The sequence below is a fragment of the Equus caballus genome, chromosome 2 (genome assembly GCF_041296265.1).
Source record: "Equus caballus isolate H_3958 breed thoroughbred chromosome 2, TB-T2T, whole genome shotgun sequence".
NCBI classification, from domain to species: Eukaryota; Metazoa; Chordata; class Mammalia; order Perissodactyla; family Equidae; genus Equus; species Equus caballus.
This window is the reverse complement of record NC_091685.1, coordinates 124,819,210-124,842,046: the sequence shown is the minus strand read 5'-3', so window position 1 is coordinate 124,842,046 and position 22,837 is coordinate 124,819,210. Positions and strand designations below refer to the sequence as shown.

At 44.0% G+C, this 22,837-nt stretch overlaps 1 protein-coding gene and 1 long non-coding RNA gene across 17 annotated transcripts in view; one reads left to right on the top strand and one right to left on the bottom strand.

The window, feature by feature from the left end:
* NPNT (nephronectin) overlaps positions 1-22,837 on the top strand; it is an 87,386-nt gene that overhangs the window by 54,978 nt on the left and 9,571 nt on the right. For 13 of the 16 annotated variants that reach the window (XM_070261622.1, XM_070261620.1, XM_070261621.1 and 10 more), the window contains 4 exons: positions 8,825-8,911; positions 9,393-9,491; positions 17,522-17,778; positions 19,161-21,910. In XM_070261622.1, coding sequence (XP_070117723.1) covers positions 8,825-8,911; positions 9,393-9,491; positions 17,522-17,778; positions 19,161-19,271 — 554 coding nt within the window. In that variant the 3' untranslated portion in view covers positions 19,272-21,910. Of the gene's footprint in view, positions 1-8,824; positions 8,912-9,392; positions 9,492-17,521; positions 17,779-19,160; positions 21,911-22,837 lie in introns of those variants that run through there. The other 3 variants (XM_070261625.1, XM_070261628.1, XM_070261626.1) reach the window with 1 other exon arrangement.
* LOC138923307 (uncharacterized) lies at positions 1,307-10,693 on the bottom strand. Its single transcript, XR_011436785.1, has 3 exons — positions 10,550-10,693; positions 3,889-4,011; positions 1,307-2,351 (listed from the first exon to the last, which is right to left on the bottom strand). It is a non-coding gene; the product is annotated as an uncharacterized lncRNA (long non-coding RNA).

Sequence of the window (22,837 nt, the reverse complement as noted above, 5' to 3'; positions counted from 1 at the left end):
TCCTTAGGAGAGGGGCTGGTGTAACAGATCCCACTCTCCCAGCAGGAGAGTAAATTGGGTGTTTTGAAAAAGTGACCCAGGGAATTCTGATTGTTAGTCATGTTAATTTTATTTAGAATATACTGGTTTTTAAAAATTCATTAAAGGTTTTATTAGCTTCTATTTTTAACCTCTCAAAATTTTGTTTACAATCGAGTATGTCAGATATGTCCAATTTTAGCTGGGAAGCTCAGATTACTGCAAGAAATATAATGTCACTTGGACCAGGAAGCAGATTTTTTTCAGAGTGTTGTCAGAAGCTCGTTTGAAACACAGTAACCTAGGATGCTTATTGAAAATGTAGGTTCCTAATCCCTACAGCACATTTACCAAGTCAGGCTTTCTAGGGGGGTACTTCTCGGGCTTTAATGTGTATACAAGAAATGTGGGGATCTTGTTAAAATGAAAACTTTGATTCAGAGAGTCTAGGGTAGGACCTGAGATTCTGCATTTCTAACAAGCTCACAGGTAATACCGCTGACCTGCCAGCCACATGGAATCACAGGGCTCTCTACACCATCATGGCAGCTCCAACCCAGAGGAACCATGTCTTGAATGGGGACAGCACTAGCTAGATGTGGAATGTTTAAAATGTAGCAATTGTGTCTAAAATGTAGCAACTGGGACATATGAAGAAAAATGTTGCAGAATAGAGATTATGGGATATAATGTAAGATGTATCAGGTGTTCTTATGAGTGGCCATATCAGGGAACTGGACTCATTGTTGCTGTGTTATTCTAGATCATGAGAATGTATTGAAATTCCAAGTACCACACAATAAGAAGAAAATTGTTTCCATTTGACTGATTGCTGCTTTGCTGAATGCTGTCCAGTTTCTTTCTCTCTTTACCCTTCTGTGGGTTTTACAGAGTGTGTGGCTGATGTGATCACATTGTTCTTAGTCATGGAAATATGATCTCTTTTCTGATTCTGTTTGCTGATAAGTAAAAAGATTGTTTCTGCTGAGGGGTGAAAATGTCTTCAAACTAGTTCACTTTCTAGTAAACAGCAAATCCTAGGGAGACCCTGGGAAGATGCCTGACATCTCCCTGAAGATGAAATTTCTGCCAGTGTTTTGAAGGGGTGAGTTGTCACTGCTTATAGGTCAGGATCTGGTGCTGTGAATTCTGAAAGTTTCCACGATTTTTGAGTTATATTTTAATTGGATCCTGTGGTGGCTGGTGAAGAAAAAATAGCTCTCTCCAGAAAGTATAAATTGAGTTCTTGGTGAACGTGACCAAGGTCAGAAATCAGATTTTTTTTTTTAAGTTTTATGCACATTTGTCTATGTCTATAGTAATGAAGAGTATTGTGCTCACCAGCCACTTGTGATGAGGGGCATGTCACAAAATCTTCCTGCGCCTCTGTTTCCTCATGTGTAAGTGGGGGTATCACAGCATCCACCTCACTGGGCCGCTGTGAAAATGAGAGGAGAGTGAGTGTCAAACTCTCTGCAGAGTGCTTGGAATGCAACAAGAACTCAATGTATATACATACACAATACATAGAATGAGAACTCAATACATAATAGCCATTACTACTTCTGTTGATGCTGAACCCATTTATATGGTAATGATAACATTTCCTACTTAACTAAAGAATACAGCCCTATTTAGTGCTCTAGTTCTGAGTTTGTATTTTTCTGGTGTTTTTTATTATGGTTCATACAACTTTAATGTTACTTTTGACTAACCAGATCCTTCTGAAACAAATTGGTTTGCAAGTGCGAGCTATTAGGTAGGTGAGCAGAGAGATGCACATCGAAAGCTGCTACTTCACAGGTCCTTAACTTATTACCCTGTGATTACAAGGGCCTGTTTCCTTTAGGTGTTGAGAGTGCCTAGTTGAAGAGTTGCGATGTTAGAATAGAGACAGCATCACGTCAGCTTTTTCCTGTGCAAATAGTGACAACAGCCTTTTCAGAGATGAATCTGAATGGGAAACTTACACGATGGTCTGATAAATATCAGAAATACGAGCTTCCTTCCTTCCTTTAAAGTGATTCCTTTGGCGTGAGGGCATTGACACCTGCCCCCCACAGCAGGTAGCCTTCTGTGCCAGCCCAGGTCTTGGGGATGCCCTCAGTCCAAGCAGCCTGGCAGGGAGTCCACTCCCCACCTGCGTGCCGGTGCTTAGACTCAGGCCTGATGGGGTCTTTCCTGAGAGGAGGACAGAGAACAAAAGCTCTCAGGCCCTCTTCCTCTGGACAAGTGTTGCTGTCATTCTCACAGCCGTGCTTGGGAAGGAGCTGTGTTTTAGACATCCTGTTCTCTGAAGGAGGCTCCAGGCAGTGCTCCGAGTTGTTCTGAAACTTTATTAAAGGAGAAATAGGTGAGTCACAGAAATGGGGCTCGTTATTGAGTAGCTGTGTGTGTCCCCTTTCACCAGAGATTCAGTTTTTTCCAGTTCTGCTCTTTACTGTCAACCCAAAGGTGTCTTTGAACTTTTTAGATCCTTCTTGTGGGATGAAAGCTTTGGCAAACGAGGGCTCATTTCTGTGGAGCCCCGCACCCTTTTCTTGTTGCTAGTAATCAGTGGATAGTGAAGAATGTTCTCTAATGTGGTTAAGGAAATGTCAGAAATGCTCTTCCAATCCTTTTGTTTGCTTCTCTCTGGTCATCTAAAGCTATAAGGTGTATGTTGTTCCTCTGGAGAGGAAGAGAAAGGGGCAGTGGGGAGAGGAGAAGAAAGGAGAGGAGAGAGGCCAGAGACAGCCTCATAAATCCCTTGTCCTTCATCCCCACTCTGTAGTGTCTAAAAATCCCTAGGTTTTGCCACCAGAAAGAGCCTTCAGAATATTAGGAAAGTTACATTCTCTTCCGATGAACTAAACTCCTAAGCTTAGAAGGAATTTAAGACAGTGTTATCTTTAATCTCTTAGTCCAACAACAAATGCCAGAACTGCCCTGGGAGCCACCCTAGAACAGAAACAGAATTTGCAAACCACCTTTAATAAATAATGCTTACATTTTGCCATAGTTACTCTTTGGAAGAAGGCTGCCACTGGGAGGCGTGTATGTTAATATTTACGTTTACTCCACTGTGCTTACTCTTAATGCTTTTTGGATAAAAATATACAGTTGACTACTTGGGAAACCTCATTTATGAACACTGGTTACATATTAATATTATTTCCCTAGGGAAAATATATTAATAGGAAGTGCTTGGCCAGAGTGCTTTTAAGAAGTTCCCTGGTGTGTGTGTGGCCAATTCTGCTCCAGGCTCCCAGGCTCCCCAGCCAGTAGGAAGGAGCCGTGGTGCTGAAGCCCAGTCCAACCACGTTTTTATCCACTGTCTGTTTGCTTCAGTTCCTGTAGATTCCCTTTGTTTTAGTTCATGCAGAAGGTGGTAAGAAATGATGGGCAATAAATATTTTTTGGCAGGTGGAACATTGACCAATGGAAGAAAAGTTTTTAGGAAATAAATCTTCTAAAGAGTATATGAACATTCTTTAGTTTACGTTAATTTGGGTCCTAATTGCCCTCTGACATCCACTCCTACCTCCCTCCTATTCATTCTCCAAGCTACAGCCAGAATGATATACCAGTTCTTGGCACTCCTCTGTTAAAATCTTTCAAAGCCTTCCAGTTTGCACCAAAATAAAGTCCCAGATCTTTACAGGGCTTTCAAAGGCCCTGCACAGCCACACCCCCATGAGCTCGACAGCTCCAGTGATGTTTAGGCCCACACCCTCTCTCTCTCTCGGGCACTAGCTCACAGCGACGACTCCTTTATTTAAGTGTCACCTCTCAGATCTTCACCCACCCGTCCTCCCAGGCTAACTTAGTCAGCCCCCACCCCTCACCCCTTTGTAGCATCCCCTACCTCTCCTTTAAAGCATTCATTACCTGGGAATTGTTAGATGTCTGTCATCACCTCTGGAATGCAGGTCCCATGAAGGGAAGAATGTGCTCAGTGCTTCACGGCAAGCTCCTGGCCTGGAGCCTCGTAGGCAGTGGATGCTCAGTTTCCTGATTGATGGATGGAATAAGTGGATGGAACAGAGGGAGGATGGATGGACAGATGGTAGAGGAATATATCATTAGCATTTCTATTATCCTTTCTTTAATCTCTAAAATTATGCCATTCTAATTCCAAGAATTAATGGTCCAGCTACAGAGAGTATCAGGTATGTATTTGTTTTTATAATATATATATATTATGTGTTTAAATTGACTATTAGCCAAAATATGAAGCAGGGAAGAATAATTAGAAAAATCACTTATCAGCATCTATCCCTGTTATACTTCTGTTTTTAGGCTCATCATTGATTTTAATTAGCATTTTCTCCATTGACTAAAATAGTTCTCTTGAATCAAAGAAAATGTTCAAATTTCAGAAACATATTTCACATTTCACAAATATATTTCAATTTCATAGCCTCACATTTAATAATAGGTGGCAAGACTCTCAAGTTCTCGTTGAACAATCAAAATACAAATAACAGACATTAGAGTTGCTGTAGGGTAAGTGTCTGTATGTGCTCTGACTGAACTCTTTTTTTTTTTCAATGTATTAGGTAAGTTTTTTCCATAAAAGAAATTACTTCTTGTTATAAACAATCTTGAAAATATAAAATTTCAAGAGACAAAAACCAACAAATGGGAAAATATCACTTTTATTTCCAAAACTCAGACTAGTGCTATTAGCATATTGGGCTATTTTGTTGTTGTTATAATTGGCATAAAACATTTATTAGTTTCAGGAGTACACATAACGATGCAATATTTGTATATGCTGCAAAATGAGCACCACAGTAAGCACCCATCACCATACAGAGTTAGAAAACTCTTTTCCTTGGGATGAGAACTTTTAAGATCTATTCTCTTAGCAACTTTCAAATATGCAACACAGTTTTATTAACTATAGTCACCATGCTGTGAATTATATCCTATGACTTATTCTATCATTGGAAGCTGTACCCTTAGACCCCATTCACCCATTTCTCCCATCCCATCCCTCACCTCTGACAACCACCAATCTGTTCTCTGTATTTATGAGCTTGGTTGGTTGGTTGGTATTTTTAGATTCCACATATAAGTGAGATCATATGGTATTTGTTTTTCTCTTATTTCACTTAGCTTGATGCTGTCAAAGTTGTTGCAAATGGAAGAATTTCCTTCTTTTTTATGACTAATATTCCATTCTGTATACACCACATCTTCCTTATCCATTCATCCATAGATGGACACTTAGGTTGCTTCCATATTTTGACTATTGTAAATAATGCTGCAGTGAACGTGGGGGTGCATACATCTTTTCAAATTAGTATTTTCATTTTTTCAGATAAATACCTAGAAGTGGAACTGTTGGATCATATGGCAGTTCTATTTTTAATTTTTTGAGGAACCTGCATACTGTTTTCCATGGTGGCTGCTACCAATTTACCTTCCCACCAGCAGTGCACAAGGGCTCCCTTTTTCTCCACATCCTTGACAACACTTATTTCTTTTCTTTTCTTATTCTTTTTTTTTTTTTTTTTTTTTGATGATGGCCATTCTGACAGGTGGGAGGTAATATCTCATTGTGGTTTTGATTTGAATTTCCCTGTTGATTAGCGATGTTCAGCACTTTTTCATGTACCCATTGGCCATCTGTATGTCATCTTTGAAAAAAATGTTGATTCAGATCTGCCCTTTTTTCAATCAGATTGTTTTTTTGCTATTGAGTTGTATGAGTTCTTTATATATTTTGGATATTAAACCCTTATCAGATATATGATTTGCTAATATTTTCTCCCATTTAGTAGCTGGCTGTTTCATTTTGTTGATGGTTTCCTCTGCTGTGCAGAGCTTTTTAGTTTGATGCAGTCCCACTTGTTTATTTTTGCTTTTGTTCCTTATGCTTTTGGTGTCAGATCCAAAAAAATCATTGCCAAGACCAAGGTCAAGGAGCATACTGCCTATGTTTTCTTCTAGGAGTTTATGGTGTCAGGTCTTACATTCAAGTCTTTAATCTATTTTGAGTTACTTTCATTCTTTTGCGTGTGGCTGTCCAGTTTTCCCAACACCATTTATTGAAGAGACTGTCCTTTCCCCGTAGTATATTCTTGGCTCCTTTGTCATAGGTTAATTGATTGCATATGCGTGGGGGTGTATTTCTTATCACTCTTTTTTGTAGTCTGTTTGTTCATTTGTTTTTCTCGTACATAGTTGAGATCATACTGCTTGGGTGATTTTTTTGCACTACTTAGTTCATGGAAACTGTAAAATATACCGGGGAGTAGGTAGGGTACCTTCTCTTGACACATCAGTGGAGTGTTCTCAGCAGTGCGTCCTGGTGAGTGTGAGGAAGGAGAATTAGCTCGATGATTTGCCTGTGTTACAGAGTGGAACACACGCAACTGTAAGAACTAATAGCTGCTGAGGATTTCAGGTCCCTAAGTCCCCTGGAATGAGTCCCAGTGAGCTGCAGTGAAGGTGTGCATGATCATCCACTGCCACATTAAACAGTTCCTGGAAACCCAGGGCCCAAAATCCTGAAAGTGTGCAGGTTGTTGGATGACTAATGCTTTGGGTTGCTTTTTCCAAACTTGTGGTCTCGTCCCTTCCTTTCTCTTAAACCTCATGCCCTACCGCTTTCTCCAGCATCCTCCAGACACCGTGAACTCCATTCTCTGTGTTCTGTGCACTTTCTTTGTAGTTGCTGCCTGAAGCACTCCCTCTCCCCCGTCCCATCACTTTGCTTTTTGCGTAGAAAGTTCCACGTTCTTCCCATCTCCTCTGGGTCTACATGGTGCTTCCTCAGACAGGCCCTTCTTGAGCTCCCTTCATAAAACAGGCCCCCTGTGCCAGGAAACCTTGGGGAGATCCTCCCCCTCCACACTCAGGCTCTATTTACCATTTGACCATCTGTCGTCTGGAAAAGGGGGCTGACAAACTGCCATAATGCCCCTGAAATACGGTACTGCAAGATTTGAGCTATTCCAGGCCAGAGATAAATTGTGTAATTACAGCAAGAGAAGGGAACCAAAATGTGATTGTTCTATAGAGATTTTTTTTTTTTAACTTTCTCTATGTCATGAGAAATGAAGCATGCTTGCCTACAACTTTATGATATTTCTAGTAAGAGCAGACTCCCTCTCAGAGCCCCATGTGAGGGCAGGGAAGCTGTGATTGGACGGCAGAGCTGTCAGTCACTGGGGTGTAAAGGAGGGCGTCCTGGATCCTGTGTGTTGAGCATCTGTCCTTCGTCCCTGGGGGGGGGGGGGCGGCGGCTACCTGTGAGTGTAGGGGGAAAGGGGAACAGGCTTCACTGTTTGGGCTTTTGAAACAAAAAGGAAAAAATGTCAAAAGCAGTAAGCTAAAAAAATCAGTGTGAATATTATGAGATTGTTACTTAAGAAAATTCTTGTTAAACATAGTAGGAACATTGTTGAAAGAGAGCCCTTTTGACTGATGTCTGCTCCTTAGTGTTCGACAGCTTTTACTCCCTGCCTTATAAAAATAGAGCTCATTAATTTAAGTTCTGGCAAAGACAGGGGAGTATACCCTGGTCTTGGGCCAAGAATTCCCCTTGCCACCATCCCCATTCCCAGTGCCCCTCTCAGCTACTCTCCACGACGTCACCTGTGTTTGTCCCTCCTGGCCTTGTCAGAACTTGGAATTGTCATGTTGATCCGTGTTTAATGTCCGCTCTCCCCTTGGGATGCAGGCTTCCTGAAGGCCAGGTCCTGTCGGGCTTGTTTACCCCTTCACCCTGTCTCCCGGCCTCCCCTGGTGCTGGGAATGTGGGTGGCAATCAAATACACATGAAATAAATAACTAATGATTTAAATGAATCCATTTTTTGAGTGGATTCTTAAGCTCTGTCCCGCTTGTTTCGTTTGCGGAAAAGGCCTGACAAAGTACATGGGTTTCTGACAGGATCTTCACATTTGTTCAGTGAACACTTACTGAGTGCCTGTCACAGGTCAAGCCCTGGAAATGCCACATGAATAAAATGTGACCGATGTCCTCCAGGACCTCAGAGACAGCAGAGGGACAGACACACGAGTGTGTAGATAGCTGCACTTCTCTATGAAAGAGTGTAGCAGAGGTTGTAAACATGAGCCTTCTGAGTGTAGGGAGACGAAGCTAACTCACCTGGGCCTGAGAGTCTTCCCCACTGTGGGCTTTAGCTGGGTCCTCAGCGAGGAGTGTTTGTCAGGTTAATTAGCGAGAAGGTGAGCATCCCAGGCTGGGGACTGTCTGGGCCTGAGGAGGACGGCAGGTCCGGATGGTGCTGTGCGTTTGGGGGTGGGTTGCGAGTACTGCACCACGGGTTTGGATTTGATCCTAAAGGAGCCAGGAGCCCTCGGAAACAGGGGAGGCCACGGGGGAAACCCAGAGACAGTGCAGCGTGGGCAGAGGTCCCGGAGAGGAGTCGATGCTGCGGTCACACCGTCCGCCGTTCCTGCACTTGCTCTTCCCATTAGAACAGCCTCAATTTAGAGTTCATCATGTACCCTTCATAGAGGCGAACTTTAGAATCTCATAGAGATGAATATTTTGCTAGAAATTGGTAGCTCTTGTAAAAGGTGTTTTTCAGATGAAGACTTTTTAATGTACTTTGATGGTGAATTTTAGAAACTTCGGAAAACCATTTTTTAAAAATTGTACCCAGGTAAATGTTAAAGTCACCACAGAAAAAAATGTCATGAGTCTTCTTGTGAAATGTAATTAATATTTTGGATTCTTCCAGATGAGTGAAACGCCGAGGTCTTTCCCCTGCCCCTCATTAAAGGTAATAATGCCTCTTTGTCAATAGCTCATCAGAACAAAACATAGCCTCTCTCTCCCGCAGTTCCACGCCAGCCTTCAAATGACTTGTTTGAAATATTTGAAATTGAAAGAGGAGTCAGCGCCGATGATGAAGCAAAGGATGATCCAGGTAGATGCTTACGTTCTTGGTACCATTATGATGACATTTTATTGTTTCCCTCCATTTCATGAAAATAACTTTTAAATTGTAGATTGTTTGCTTACATCTGGGAAAATACATCATTTTGTTTTTTTACAACTTGGTTTCCTCTGTAGTTAAATCAGTTGAGCAAAAATAATTATGAATCATCATCTTCTTTTTAAAAAATGCATTAAAGCAGCATTTAAACTGTGAGGAGGAAGTCCTCTTTTATGAGTGAGGATGTAACAAGGTCATGATTTGGCAACATGTGTGTTCTGTTTCTACAGCTGAGCACACACACAGCCGTGCTGAGAAAGGATCCGTGAGCTTTCCCTTTGAGCTCGTGAGAGAAGCTCTGGGGGGATAGTGAATGGGGATAGAGCGCTGGGTGCACAGAGACCCTGGGCACGAATTCGTTTCTGTTGTTGTCTGCTGGGGTCTGCTCACCTTTCTGGCCGTTTTCCTGCAGGTGTTCTGATGCACAGCTGTAATTTTGACCATGGGCTCTGTGGATGGATCAGGGAGAAGGACCGTGATGGGCACTGGGAACCCGTGAGGGATCCAGCAGGTAAACCAGTTATCCCGCTGTCTCAGGGCCTTGTTCTGCCCATAAGTAGCTGTGACACAGCTCTGTGTTTACTTAACAAGGAGGGCAAAGAAAGACTCGTCCAGCATTCGTATTCCATTTCTTAAAGTGAACTGAATTTATTAGTTATCAACTAGAATTATATTATGGGGAAACGAGTAGTTCATTAAAAGGCCAGCTAATTTCTCTCAAAAAGCTTGGTAAATGAAACATTTAGACTCATTCTAATATGTAATTTTCAAGTTATTTGTAGTGCCCCATCCCCAAGCATAAAAGGAGTAATATAGCAGTCCATCAGCCATGGTGGTGTCCCTGGTTGTTTTCTCAATTATGTCCTGTTTTTTGTTTTTAAGATTTGAGATGTAGAAGGAGACAGTGAAATTGCTGTGAAGTTGTGAACACCTCTCTGAAAAAATTTCAATCTGGGCCACCCTGGTGGCCCAGTGGTTAAGATCACATGCTCTACTTCAGCAGCCCAGGGTTTGTGGGTTTGGATCCTGGGTGCGGACCTAGGCACTGCTCATCAAGCCATGCTGTGGTGGTGTCCCACATACAAGGTAGAGGAAGATTGGCAGAGGTGTTAGCTCAGGGCCAATCTTCCTCACAAAAAAAAAAAGAAAGAAAATTTCAATCCAACTTGGATACTGGAGAAATTAGCTATAAAGTACCACTGCTTACTCCACAAGATTCTTATTAGAGGGGTGGATTTAGACATAATCCCTTGGAAAATTATCAGACTTTTAAATCGCGCACTTGCTATTAATCTAAAGTTTTAGTGCTGACAAGATGTTTTGTCTTCTTGTTTCAGAAAGCAAAGCTACATGTTACTGGGGTTTTCCCCTCCCCTCTGCAATTAAATCTTTATGGGTGAGGCCAGCTTAGTGGAAGGGTGAGGAGTTTGGTTTCTTTTTTGCTTTTTATGCTCCTGATTCCAGACTTAAGAATGAAAGCTACAAGACCTGGAAAAAAAGTATGTTATTTATTTTAAAAGCTTAGTTCTTAAATACCATTCCAGGTATGTAGATAGAGCACAAACTCACAGAAGCTGGCTGAGAGAGGATGTGCCCTGTTAAACCAGTTCTTCTCAGAGGTCCGTGTGCACACACAGCATCTGGGCCTGGTGACAGTGCAGATTTTGGTGCATTTATCACAGTTCCCTGGGGAAAGCTACAGTCCTGCAAGGTCTTAAAGAATTAGTCCAAAAATCAATTCATTAGATCCTGTAAGATTGAAATATTACAGATAGTTAAAAATGAAAATTTGACGTGAGCTTTAAAAAATATGAATAGTCCATAAATTCAAATAGGTTTTTAGATTTATTTTAGCTACATAATAATTTTAATGCCACACACACACACTGTACAGTCCCTCTCATTCCCGTGTTCACCCTGTCCTGTCATCCTTGAAGTTAACTCTGAGCAGGACAACGTTATTATGAATGTCTCAGACCCTCGTGAATGAGAGAGAAACCAACATTATTTAAACCTACTGTAGTCCTGACTCACTTATCATCTCACTAATTTTATTTGACCCTCTTCTCCACCCTGTGAAGCAGGTAGTGTTATTTCACGAAGGACATACTGAGGCCCAGAAGGCCACCTGCATTTCCTAAGGCCAAGAGCTAAACTGTGGCTTCGTGCCCAGGCCTCCCTGTGCCACCTAGGCAGCCTCCCAGGAGTCCAGGGCCCAGAGCATCTGCAGCGTTAGTCTGGGGCTCAGCCTCGCAGGGGTCCAGGGCCCAGAGCATCTGCAGCGTTAGTCTGGGGCTCAGCCTCGCAGGCGTCCAGGGCCCAGAGCATCTGCAGCGTTAGTCTGGGGCTCAGCCTCGCAGGCGTCCAGGGCCCAGAGCATCTGCAGCATTAGTCTGGGGTTTTCACCAACCCATAGTGTGGCCTCAGTCTCTTGGGGTGGGGTGCGCACGATCCCATTAGCAGGTCTCAGACCTCAGGTCTCAGATCTGACTGACGCTGACCGAAGGGAATCTGGCGCAGAGGAGGGAGTTTTAGAGGCCATGTGTGAATAATGGTTGTGGTCACAATGAGTAACTCTTTCAAGTGAGGTACACTGGAGAGAGCAATTCATGCTGAACACAGAAGAATTCACTACACTTCTGTGTAGACAATCTATGTAAAATACTTGAGTTTTAGAATTTAAATACTATATTTTAAAACCAATTTAGCACTTTTCAAGACTATTATTCATCACATATTCAACTTGGCCTCCCATAGAAAAATGAGAAGATTTGAAATTAGAATAGTAGACAGAAAAGTTTGACATGGTCATTTGGCTGTGATAGTACAGAACAGATGGAAACAAGTGGTCACCTGGGTGACTGGGTAACTCCTGGCGATTGGCTCTGACCCTGGGGGCATGCTCTTCTGGGGTTGCTCTTGGTGTTTACTGACAGCTTGAATGAACTGGATGTCAGACTTGGATATTGAAGGCATACTAACCAAACTGTGGATGACTCCGAGCCAGAGGAGGAGTGACCGTGTGTGCCGACACAACCAGCTTCCGGAGGTTAGCTCAGTGGTCACACTGTGGGGATGAGTACAAGGTATGGCTCATGGTCTGGAAACCAACTACGCAGCTGTGGGAGGGGAGATGCGACTTAGCAGGAGGTGAGAGACTTCACTGTTAGTGGGCAGTGAAATCAGGGTGTGAACCCTGTGTCATGGCTGCCAAAGAGTTGGGTCACTTCCATAGAAATATGGTATGTTTTCCAGAATGGAAAATACACCTTGGTGGGTTCTTTCTAGTCTGAGAAGAATAGAGATGAATGACCTGGATTTCCACAGATGGAGAAACCAGAGTGCTGAGCCTGGAGAAGAAATAATGGGGCAGCTGCTTTTCAAATACTTGAACGACAACATCTCTTACAGTTGTTCTGTGACCACAAGGGGATGAGAAGTCGGATCAGTAGGTGAAACCCACAGGGAGCTGGATTTTTGTTCACTCTCAGAAGGAACTTCCCTATAGTCAGAGCTGTCTAAAAAGAGATCAAGCTGACGTGTGTTGACGCACATAATCCATAACCAATCTAATGAAAATTTTGGTGAGTTTATTCTGAGCTAAAATGTGAGGACCATGGCCTGGGGCCTTTCTTCCCAAAGAAGAAAGGGCACCAAAGAAGTCGGGTGTACAGAGTGGTTATATACCCCCTAAGAGGATGTTTCACATATGACTGAAATGTCCCTTTTACAATAGTCTCGAGGCTGCTAAGGAATGATGCTTATCCTTAAGGAAATGCCAAGGTGGGGGAATTTGCACCTTTATCTTAAGGGCATTTGTGCTTGTCTTTGGGACATAGGAAATGCTTAAGGAGATATACAATGTGAGCTCAATGGCCATGTCAGGCCCTTTTGGAAAAACAAAGGCAGGCCGAATTAGGTTTACACCAGCTGGCTTCCTCATATGCTCCAATATATCCCACTGCTTGTCGTTTCTATTTGTCACATGGAAGTAGGGAGCTCTTGGTCGGTGGAGGTGTTCGACTGGGTGACATGTGGCTTGATGTTGTTTTGAGCAGTGGAAAAGGGTTGGATTAGAAAACCTCTTACAGGGGCTCTGAGCCTCTGACTCAGAATGGTATGTCCCGGGTAATTCCAAAGAGATCGGTGGGTGGCAGGGTTCTAGCCGGGAGAACGGATCGGGAGATCAAAGGATGCAGAGAGCTGAAAGAAGGGGCAGGAGTGCACGGCCTCTGTCAGGGCCAGCTGCAGGCGGGGCTCTGCAACGTGTGTTGGGGAATTCTAGCCCTAAGCTGGTGGAAAAAAAGGAATAAAGCTTACTTTCTCTTGCCTAGTTTTCTTCTAGGAAGGTCCAGTGGAATTGTGTGTATGTATGTGTGCGTGTGCATTGCATGCAGAGGCCAGAGAAGAATATAAGCAATTTAAGAAATTTCTGTGTATTACCTAATTACCAAACTAATTGTTGAGTTGTTTCTCTATAGATTATACCATTTATAAAGGAACATGTTTGGGTTTCCAGTTGTGACTGATTTTAATGTTGTGCATTTTTATCCAAGATCCAGATTTTCAAATATTCTTATATGCTAATATCTCTAAGAAAACCCTTAGTAAATAAACTTACAACCTTGAGAAACAGCTGCAAAATAAGTGCACACGCTAGCTGCCCTTGCTGGTGCTCATTCAGTTTTGTTCATTACAATCAGTCTTGAATTTAATTGTGAGATAGTGAGAGCAATACATTCCTCTCAGGAATGGAAAATCATGCTGCCCCCAGACATGGTGATGCATGGTGTAGCTGTGGGCTGAGGACATACAGGCTGGACCTGGGGCCCTTCCCCTGGAACCCTGGCTTCTGGGGTTAAAGGCAACTGACCAGTGCTGTCTGCTGCTGATGGCTTCAAGGAATTCACTTAAATGCATAATGAATATGCCAGCGCATACATACAAGTATGTCTAGTGCAGCATTAAAAACCTTATTTTGAAGTACACGTAAATGGAAAAATAAATCAACCTTGAAAATAAAAGCCACCTCCCAGCCCGGGCCCCCAGTTGCCCTCCCCAGTTCTCAGTTACCTTTCCAGAAATATGTTCTGCACAGCAGCACCCTCTTCTGCATCGGGCTTTTCTCACTCAATGGTATTATCTTAAATGTTAACACAAAGAACAAGGACTTTGAAGCCAGAATGCCTGGGCTGAAACCCAGCATCACTTACTAGCTTTGGCCTTGAGCTAGTTACTTAAATGGCATAATCAGTAGTATCTACCAAACGTACCTAAAGCCCAGAGTTACCATTAAGATAGTATTAGCCATTGCCGTTGGAGATTGTCCCCGGTCAGGACCCACAGCACCCCGACTCTCACGCACGGCGCTCCCTCCACCTCTCCTCACCTGTGCACAGTGCATCAGCCAGCATCCACTGAGGGACGTTCAGGTCTCCAGCCTCTTGCTAGTTCAGACGAGGCTGCAGCGAGTAACCTTGGACGGGTTCATATATGTTTGAATGCATCTGGAGGATAAATTCCTAGGTGTATAATTTCTGGGTCAAAGGGAATTTGCATTTTGAATTTTGATAGATTATACTGACTTGCTCTTTATAAGGGTTGGAGCAACTTATGCTCCCACTGACAATATTTAAGAACTATCCCCAACATAGATATTAAACTATTTTATCTTTGCCACACTTAATAGGTGACGAGGCATCTCATTTTAGTTAACATTTCTTTTATTGTGAAAAGTTGACCATCTTTTCATATATTTAAAGTCATTTTTTCTGTGATCCTTTTCATTTTTCTTTTGTGTTCTTTTTATTATTGATTTGTAAAAGTTCTTTATGTAAAAAGGAAACTTGGGGGGGCCAGCCCTGTGGCCGAGTGGTTAAATTCATGCGCGCTGCTTCTGCGGCCCAGGGTTTCCTGGTTCGGAACCTGGGCATGGACCTGGTACCACTCGTCAGGCCACGCTGAGGCGGCGTCCCACATAGCGCAACCAGAGGCAGTCACAACTAGAATATACAACTGTGTACTGGGGGCTTTGGGGAGAAGAAGAGGAAGGAAAAAAAGAAGATTGGCAACAGTTGTCAGCTCAGGTGCCAATCTTTAAAAAAAGAGGAAACTTGGCCCTTTTTCACGTGTGCAAATATTTTTTTTTTTGCTTGTCTTAGTATTTTATGGTATTTTTATCTTAAAACGAAAATTTGGAGACAACTTACATATTCTTCAACAAGAAATTGGTTAAATTATTAATGGTATACTTGCATCTATGAACAATGTTAGTAGTTATCTTTGGGTTTGAGGATTATGGTTTATTTAAACTCTTTATGCTTTTCTATTGTATCTTTTTTCCTATGTGCATGCACCACTTCTTTTTTTGTTTGTTTTTTTTGAGGAAGATTAGCCCTGAGCTAACTGCTGCCAATCCTCTCTTTTCGCTGAGGAAGACTGGCCCTGAGCTAACATCCATGCCCATCTTCCTCTACTCTATATGTGGGACGCCTACCACAGCATGGCGTGCAGAGCGGTGCCACATCTGCACCCGGGATCCAAACTGGCAAATCCCAGGCAGCCAAAGTGGAACATGCACACTTAACCAGCCCCACACCACTTCTTTTATAAGAAAAAAATTAAGCTATTTGCACTTAGGAGTAAATACCAGCAGACCATTATCTTAGTTATAGCTGGGCTAGTTTCTCAGCCAGGCCCCAAAATAGAAACCACGTCACTGCAAACTCCCTCATTTCCTTTGACCTCACGGTTAACAGGTAAAGTAATGGACATTATCTTACTCTGTAAATTGAAAGCTACATTCCACAGGGCTTAATCTTGTTTTCTTAAAACTTGCAGGTTAACTGTAATAACCTTATATCTTGTTCTTAACGAAAATACCTGTGATGATTCAAAAGCTCACTTAAGGGAGACATTTAAAATCTATTTAAATATTTTGGCCCAAAATATTGTTTGCATTAATTTAGGGGCCTGGGGGCAGAAGGAGGATAAGGAAATATTGTGTATGCGTGTGTTTTCGGTGAGTCAAGTACATGAGTCAAGGACGTATTTTTCCTGCAGTTTTTTGCTGTATTCTTAGAACATCATTTATTCAACAAACGGCATTAAACACCTACATATGCGAGGATTGCTGGTTTGGGAGAGAAACAGTAAACCAGTGAATCTGGTCTGGGAGCAGCAGGTGCTGAAGAGGGGGTCAGGCAGTTCTGACCTCAAACCACTATTCTGCCACTTCCTGGCTGGGTGACACCTTGGGTGACTTCGCCTTTCTAGGCCTCAGCTTCCCGAAAACAAGCCTAAGAGGTGTTCACTTCGAGGGCTTGGTAGCAGCGTTAGATGAGATGCTCCCCAGAGGGCGGTTGCCGCAGAGCGTGGCATGTTAGTGCACAGAAAGCACGTGTTTGGTCCTATGACAGCTCAGGGGGTTACTGGGGAGAGACGTCGCCTGAAGAGGAGGAGGACATCCCAACCCTTATCGTGTCTTGTACGGATTAGGTATAAACAAGAAATGGTGGTTTATCTTTTCACTGGAAATCAAGTGGGGTTCCTCCCGCCACATCCGTGGGTGCAATGTTGCCCACATTTTTCCTGTGGCCCCGTCAGTGTTGGAGCACACGTGTTGCTCAGCTGGCTGCGCTGCAGCAGCCGAGGGGGCGCCGTCTGTACCTGGGCTGAGTTCAGACGGCTGCGCGCAGCTTTCCCCCCGGAGAAGGGGCCTCCGCCAGCGCCGCTGAGCCCGTCTCCCCTCCATTGCGGTTCCTCTAACCGGGAAGCACCTGTAGCCCAGGGGCCTGAGGACATCAGCAAAGCCACCTGTCCGGAGCGAAGGTTGAGTAACGTCTTGTGCTCATGTGTATGTAATAGAAAATTTACATATCGTTGTCGGTCATGTCATGGATTTAGCACAAAAATGTCTTCAACTACTTACCTCCGAATAAAGTTGGTGCTCCGGGACGACATGGAGCGGCTCCAGACCTCTGCGTCTCCCTGAGGCTGGGCGTGCTGCAGTGAGAGAAACCAGGCCAACTCCGGTTCTTCTAAAGGACTCCTCTCTCTCTAGAGATTTTTAAAAGTAAGAAGTAGAGGGAGAGGAAACAACTCGCCAGCTGTTCTAGTGTCGCAAGGTTAATGATCCACAAAGCACATTCTCCCTGGCAGCTTAGAGCCAACGAGCACACCCGCAGGCAGCGTGACATCCTCTGAGCCGTGGGTAGGGGTGGGGGTGTGGGTGTGTTTCTGTGCCCGTGTCCCAGCGCATGCCGCCGCACCGTTCAGCGTTAGGATTAGTGATGATCGCGTGTCCTTGGCATAACCTGCACCTTCCATGGACAGAGCGAGCGTTTTCTGTAAACAAAAACCATAGAATTTAAGACAACCGCAGAGTAAGTCACGTTCTTCTCCTTCAGCAGTCTGGAATTCTTTACAAATGACTGTCGTCGTTTGACGTTTCTTAGAGCGAAACCCGTGAAACCGCTCTCCCTGCCCTTTGTGCCGGAGAGGGATGCTGGCCCGGACACACAGCCTGCTCTTCCCTTCCAGGTGGACAGTATCTGACCGTCTCGGACGTCAAAGGCCCCGGGGGCAGGGCCGCCCGCCTGGTGCTCCCTCTGGGGCCCCTGGCGCGCCCGGGGGCCCTGTGCCTGTCCTTCAGGCACCGGGTGGCCGGGCTGCACTCCGGCTCGCTGCAGGTGTTGGCGCGCAGACACGGGGCGCACGCGGCGGCCCTGTGGGGAAGGAACGGCGGCGGCGGCTGGAGGCGGACGCACATCACCTTGCGCGGGGCTGACGTCAAGAGCGTAAGTAGGACCCCAAGGCGGCAGGACCTGGACGGGGTCCTTTCCGAGGGGCCTCTGGGTCTGCTGGGGAGAGCCTGCTCTGCGAACCGCGCAGAGGGTGGTGTTGAACCGGGCACGAGGACTCCGCTCACCGCCTCTTTCCAGGATCCCTCGTTGCTTCTTCATTCCTTCCTCACTGCAACCTGTGACCACCACCGCTCTCCCCACCGGGGGGAAATCCTCTATTTTTAAGGGAACCAAATTAGGAATTAAAAAAAAAATTTTAAGTTAATCCACAGAAACTTTAAAGGGCAGGGTGGCGAGCTGAACAGTACCTGCGTTTCCTTTTCCTTTGACTCAGGCCTTCACGCTTTTACCACCGTGAGTTACCTGGAAGTGTTTCTTCTTTCTTAAAGTCTAATGTTTTTCCTTCCCTCCGAGATCACAGTTAAGCAGCCTGGGGTGGGAACCCAGAACAATATGCTTGGAAACTATTCCATTCAGGACAGGATATGGGAAAGCTTTGATTGAATGCACAAATTTTATCTTAAGTAATCAAGTCTTGGGTAGCAATAAAATGATCTATAACACCCCCCAAAGTAAGGAATGTATTTGGAGAAAGGGTCTTCTTTATGTTGATGCATACAAAATGGTTGCTATTAAGAGATTCTGCATCTATGCCTGTAGGTATAGTTTCCAGAAACTACTTTAAAAAGGATAGACTCCATTAATACAGCTTTTATCAGTCTGGGATTTTGTTTTACTCTTTGGATTTTTCTTAAATTTTTAATGGTTATATTGCTTGGAGAAATAAAACAAGATAAATCATTTCAAATAGTTTCAAGCATAGAAAGGTTTTTGTTTTTAAAGGAGCAAGGATGCTCTACAGAAGGTAAAATCACAAATAGTGAGTGAGCCGTCTTCATGTGGTAGAACAGCTGCGGCTGGATTATGGTGGGTGGTTCCCGCCCATTTTAGGCAGCAGCCCCATCAACCCAGACCAGGAACCAGGATGCAGCTGAGCCGGGCGCACCATTATGGTCCTTCGGGTTGTTGCCTCTTCGTTTTGGCACTTTCTACTCCACCACACTCTTTACTTCCAACCTTGGGCTCTTTGGCAGAAGTGTCCACTTCATAAGCATTCCCAAATTGAAGGAGTCTATAGTTTAAATGGCTTCTTAAAGAATAACTGATTCTCGGTAATGTGGCCTGATTAAGTTTCCTGATGATTCAGATTTCTACCAAAAGGCAAGCTCAGGTGACCCTGGCAGCCTTGTTCTAGTCTCTCCTTCTGTTAAGTGAGTTTGCTATTTAGTTTTGGGGAAGTTTGCCTTTATTTTGCTAAATAAGGGGCACTGGAAAGGGCAGAGGAGGCTTGACTAGTGTGTGCCTTCTCTCCTTAGGTCATCTTCAAAGGTGAAAAAAGGCGCGGGCACACTGGGGAGATCGCACTGGATGATGTGAGCTTGAGAAAAGGCCACTGCTCTGAAGAACGGGAGCAACTCCACAACTAGCAATGGGCTCCCGCGTTCCTCTCTCCTCTCTTCCCATCCTCACCTCCTGTCCTCTCCTCCCTCTTATCAGGCCTAGGAGAAGAGTGGTCAGTGGGTCAGGAGAAAGTCTGGTGGGTGACCCGCGTCTTGCTGGCCTGCTTTTGTGCAATCTCAGTGAACAGTGACACTCTCCTTGAAGTAAAGGGGCGTCTGTAGACACAGCCCACCACCTTTGAGTGTTACCTGCCCTCCTGTCTCTTGGGAAGGCCTCGACACGTATGACCTACACCATCCTTCACCCTGGTTACAAGGTGTTCTTTGTAGCAGATTGTGGGAGAAGTTTTCAAAAGAAATCTGTGCAAATGGCCATCCTGTTATCTGTTCAGTGTTGTACCATGAGTAGAACTGACCTCCCTGATGTAGTTGTACAATGTGTGTGTGAAATTGGTTTCTCCTCTTCACTGTTAGTTCTGGCCTGACCTGAACTCTGACTTACTGCCATTCACTTTGTAAAGAAGGGCATGTAACGTAGCAAGGTGCATTTATTCTTGTTATCTGTATTTTTCTTTTAAAGACAGTTATGTAGAGTGGGCACGTAATCTGTTGTTAGTAGTAGTGTGTTTTGTGTAAATGTGCTATTAAGTAGTTACGTGTCCCTAATATTCACAGACTCTAGTTGCAAGGGAAAGGCAGCTTGTAATCGCTTGAATTAAAAAAATACACAGTGGCACGTCATCCAGTTCCATGACCTTGTGTCGGCAGCAAGAGAAAATTAGGGGAGGCGTCAGGTTGTGGTGATGATGTGGGGGCGCCAGTAGGGGGATGAATTTTTCATGGCCTTTGAGTTTGATCATCTGAAGGATAGTAAACCATACCGGTGGACAAGAAACTGCAGTTAACATATAAAACCCTCACTGTTTCAGGTCACACTTTAAAACCAACAGCTTTTACCATAACAACATGGCTCTCCCTGGCAAACCACAGGCAGCTCTGTAGAAGTGAAGGTTCTGTATGGAAGCAGGTGAGGGGACGCGTGAGGGAAGCTCCGTGGGATCAGATTTCCGTACTAATTTTTAAGTCCGTCTAAGTGTAGGCAGACCCAGCTCATAACTGATGTGCTCTCGTGTCAGGAGGGGATGGGAGGCCAGTCCCTCTGTGAGGTGCTGGCCGTGCTGCAGCGGGATGCATACACACCCGCGCAGCCGGAGGAGACCGGGATGCTGAGATGCATGAACCCCCGACTGCATCTCCACCCTGCAGACGTTGCCTTCACATTAAAACAACACGTGACTCAACAGTCAGCTTACTCCCAAAGCTTTTTTCCTTTCTGATTAAGTAATCAAAATACTTTCTGCTGTTTTTGCCAGGAATCACAAAGATGATTAAAGGGTTGGAAAAAAAAAAAGATCTGTGATGACAAATTAAAGGAACTGAGAGTGTTTTCCCGGAGGAGAGAAGACTGAGGGCAAAGCATTGCTGGTTTTCCAGTGTGTGCAGGGTGGGGATAGCGCACACTGCCCCGTGCTCTCCACATGCACTGAAAGTAGCACCAGAGGAAGCAGGCTGAGGCTGGAGGGCGAGGGAGCATGTCCCAGCAGGGACAGTTGTTAAATTTGAATCCTTTGTTAAAAAAAAAAGTGATTCTTTGGTTTTTGGTGGTTTTTTTTTTGGGATGCTTTTAAAAAATTTGTCTATTTAAGATGGCTAACGATGTTCTTACCTAAAGGTAGAGTAACAGATTACAGAATCTCCCCAAAGGTGTTTGTTTGTGTCCTATTACTATGTAATGACAATCTCCTGAACTAAGTAATTTGGATGAGGCCAGGATCTAACGCGGGCACTGCTTGCTTGGCCTCCTGTGGAGAGGGATCAAAGGGGAAAGCCCACGAAATGCTGAGCCCACGGAGATGTCTCTCCCTTCATGGCAAACCCAGCAGTATTAAAAGATAATGCAAAAAAAAAAAAATCCTATTTATTCCAAAAGAGAGTATGATGGACAGATATTAGTATCTCAGTAATGTCCTACTGTGGTAGTGTGTATTTTTTTTTCTTGGTAAAGTTGTAACCCTTTTATCTGCTCAGTGGATGATATTTCAGATTTTTAAAGAGACCATAGCAAAGAACACAGCTGAGAGAGTTTTGTCTGGTACATTCTCTCTGCAACGTGTGTGACGGCTTAATGTGGCTACTGATAAACAGGCCATCCCAACGCCTCTGCCAGAGCCTGCCCTTCACCCAATCGGTATAACTGTTTCTCTTATCACTGGAATCTCCCAGCGTCCACAACATAGGAAGGGTTTTTGAACAATAGGTACAATAGAATATCTTTTGTCATTTGACTTAGTGGAGGCAGGCAGGAGGGGGACTATAAATCAGTGGGCCTTTGGGCAGGGGCCAAAAGATATGGCCTTAGATCCATGGTTAGTGACTCACTTCCTTTTTGGTCATTTAACTGCAGGACTGAAGAAGAAAGGGGAAAATAATTGAGAATTTCACTTTTAGGTGCCAATAATACATTGCACTAAACTGATGGAAGAAGTTATCCAAAGTACTGTATGACATCTTGTTTATTATTTAATGTTTTCTAAAGTGAAAAATGTTAGTGATTTTCCAAACAGCCAAATGAAAATAATTCTTTGTAAATAAAACACTTAATATCAGTTGTCAGTTTCTTGTTGTTTTGAGGGTATTTTGTCTGTTTTAATTGGGAGAAGAATATTGAGACATTTGATGTTTCACAAAAGCCATCCATCGCAGACCCCCTTTACAGCGTGGAAGCCTGGGGACAGGGACGTTACTCACAGCATCGTGCTTTCTAGGTTATAAATACGAGCCTCTTCATCAACATGGGCAGGCCAAGAGAGCAGAAGATCACAGCACGTGCACCTCAGCATATGCTCTAGGTGTGTGATATCTCATTTAGGTGTAAACATTTGCCTCAAATCCTTTTATGGAACGACAGGATAAGCTATAAATAAATGTATAAATATATCTGAATTATAAGTGAAAAGTCTTTTTTACTAGTTGATTTTGTTAATTTATGACGTTTTACTCATATTCCATTAACTTTTTCTTTTTAGACCCAACCACTATGCCACGGCCAGCCCCTCTAGTGCCTTTTTTTTTTGGAGAGGAAGGTTGACACTGAGCTAACGTCTGTTGCCAATCTTCCTCTTTTTTTCCCCCTCCCCCCAGCCCCAGCACATAGTTGCATATCCTAGTTGTAGGTCACTCTAGCTCTTCTATGTGGGACACCACCTCAGCATGGCCTGATGAGCAGTGTGTAGGTCTGTGCCTAGGATCTGAATTGGCGAAACCCTGGGCCACTGAAGTGGAGCACACCAACTTAACCACTCAGCCATGGGGCTGGCGCCCCAATAACCTTTCCTGAGGGAGAAAACAACTATAAGGACACAAAGTTAGTGAAGTCACACAGGATTAAAAGTCCTCTTGCAGAATTAGAAAGAATATGCCAAAGGTTTCTTTCTTTCCAATACTTCCTTTCCAGTAAGAGAATCCTTAGTACCTGGGAGACTCACATTTTGGGTAATACATACTTTAAGCAAAAGGTAAAAAACTACAGTTTC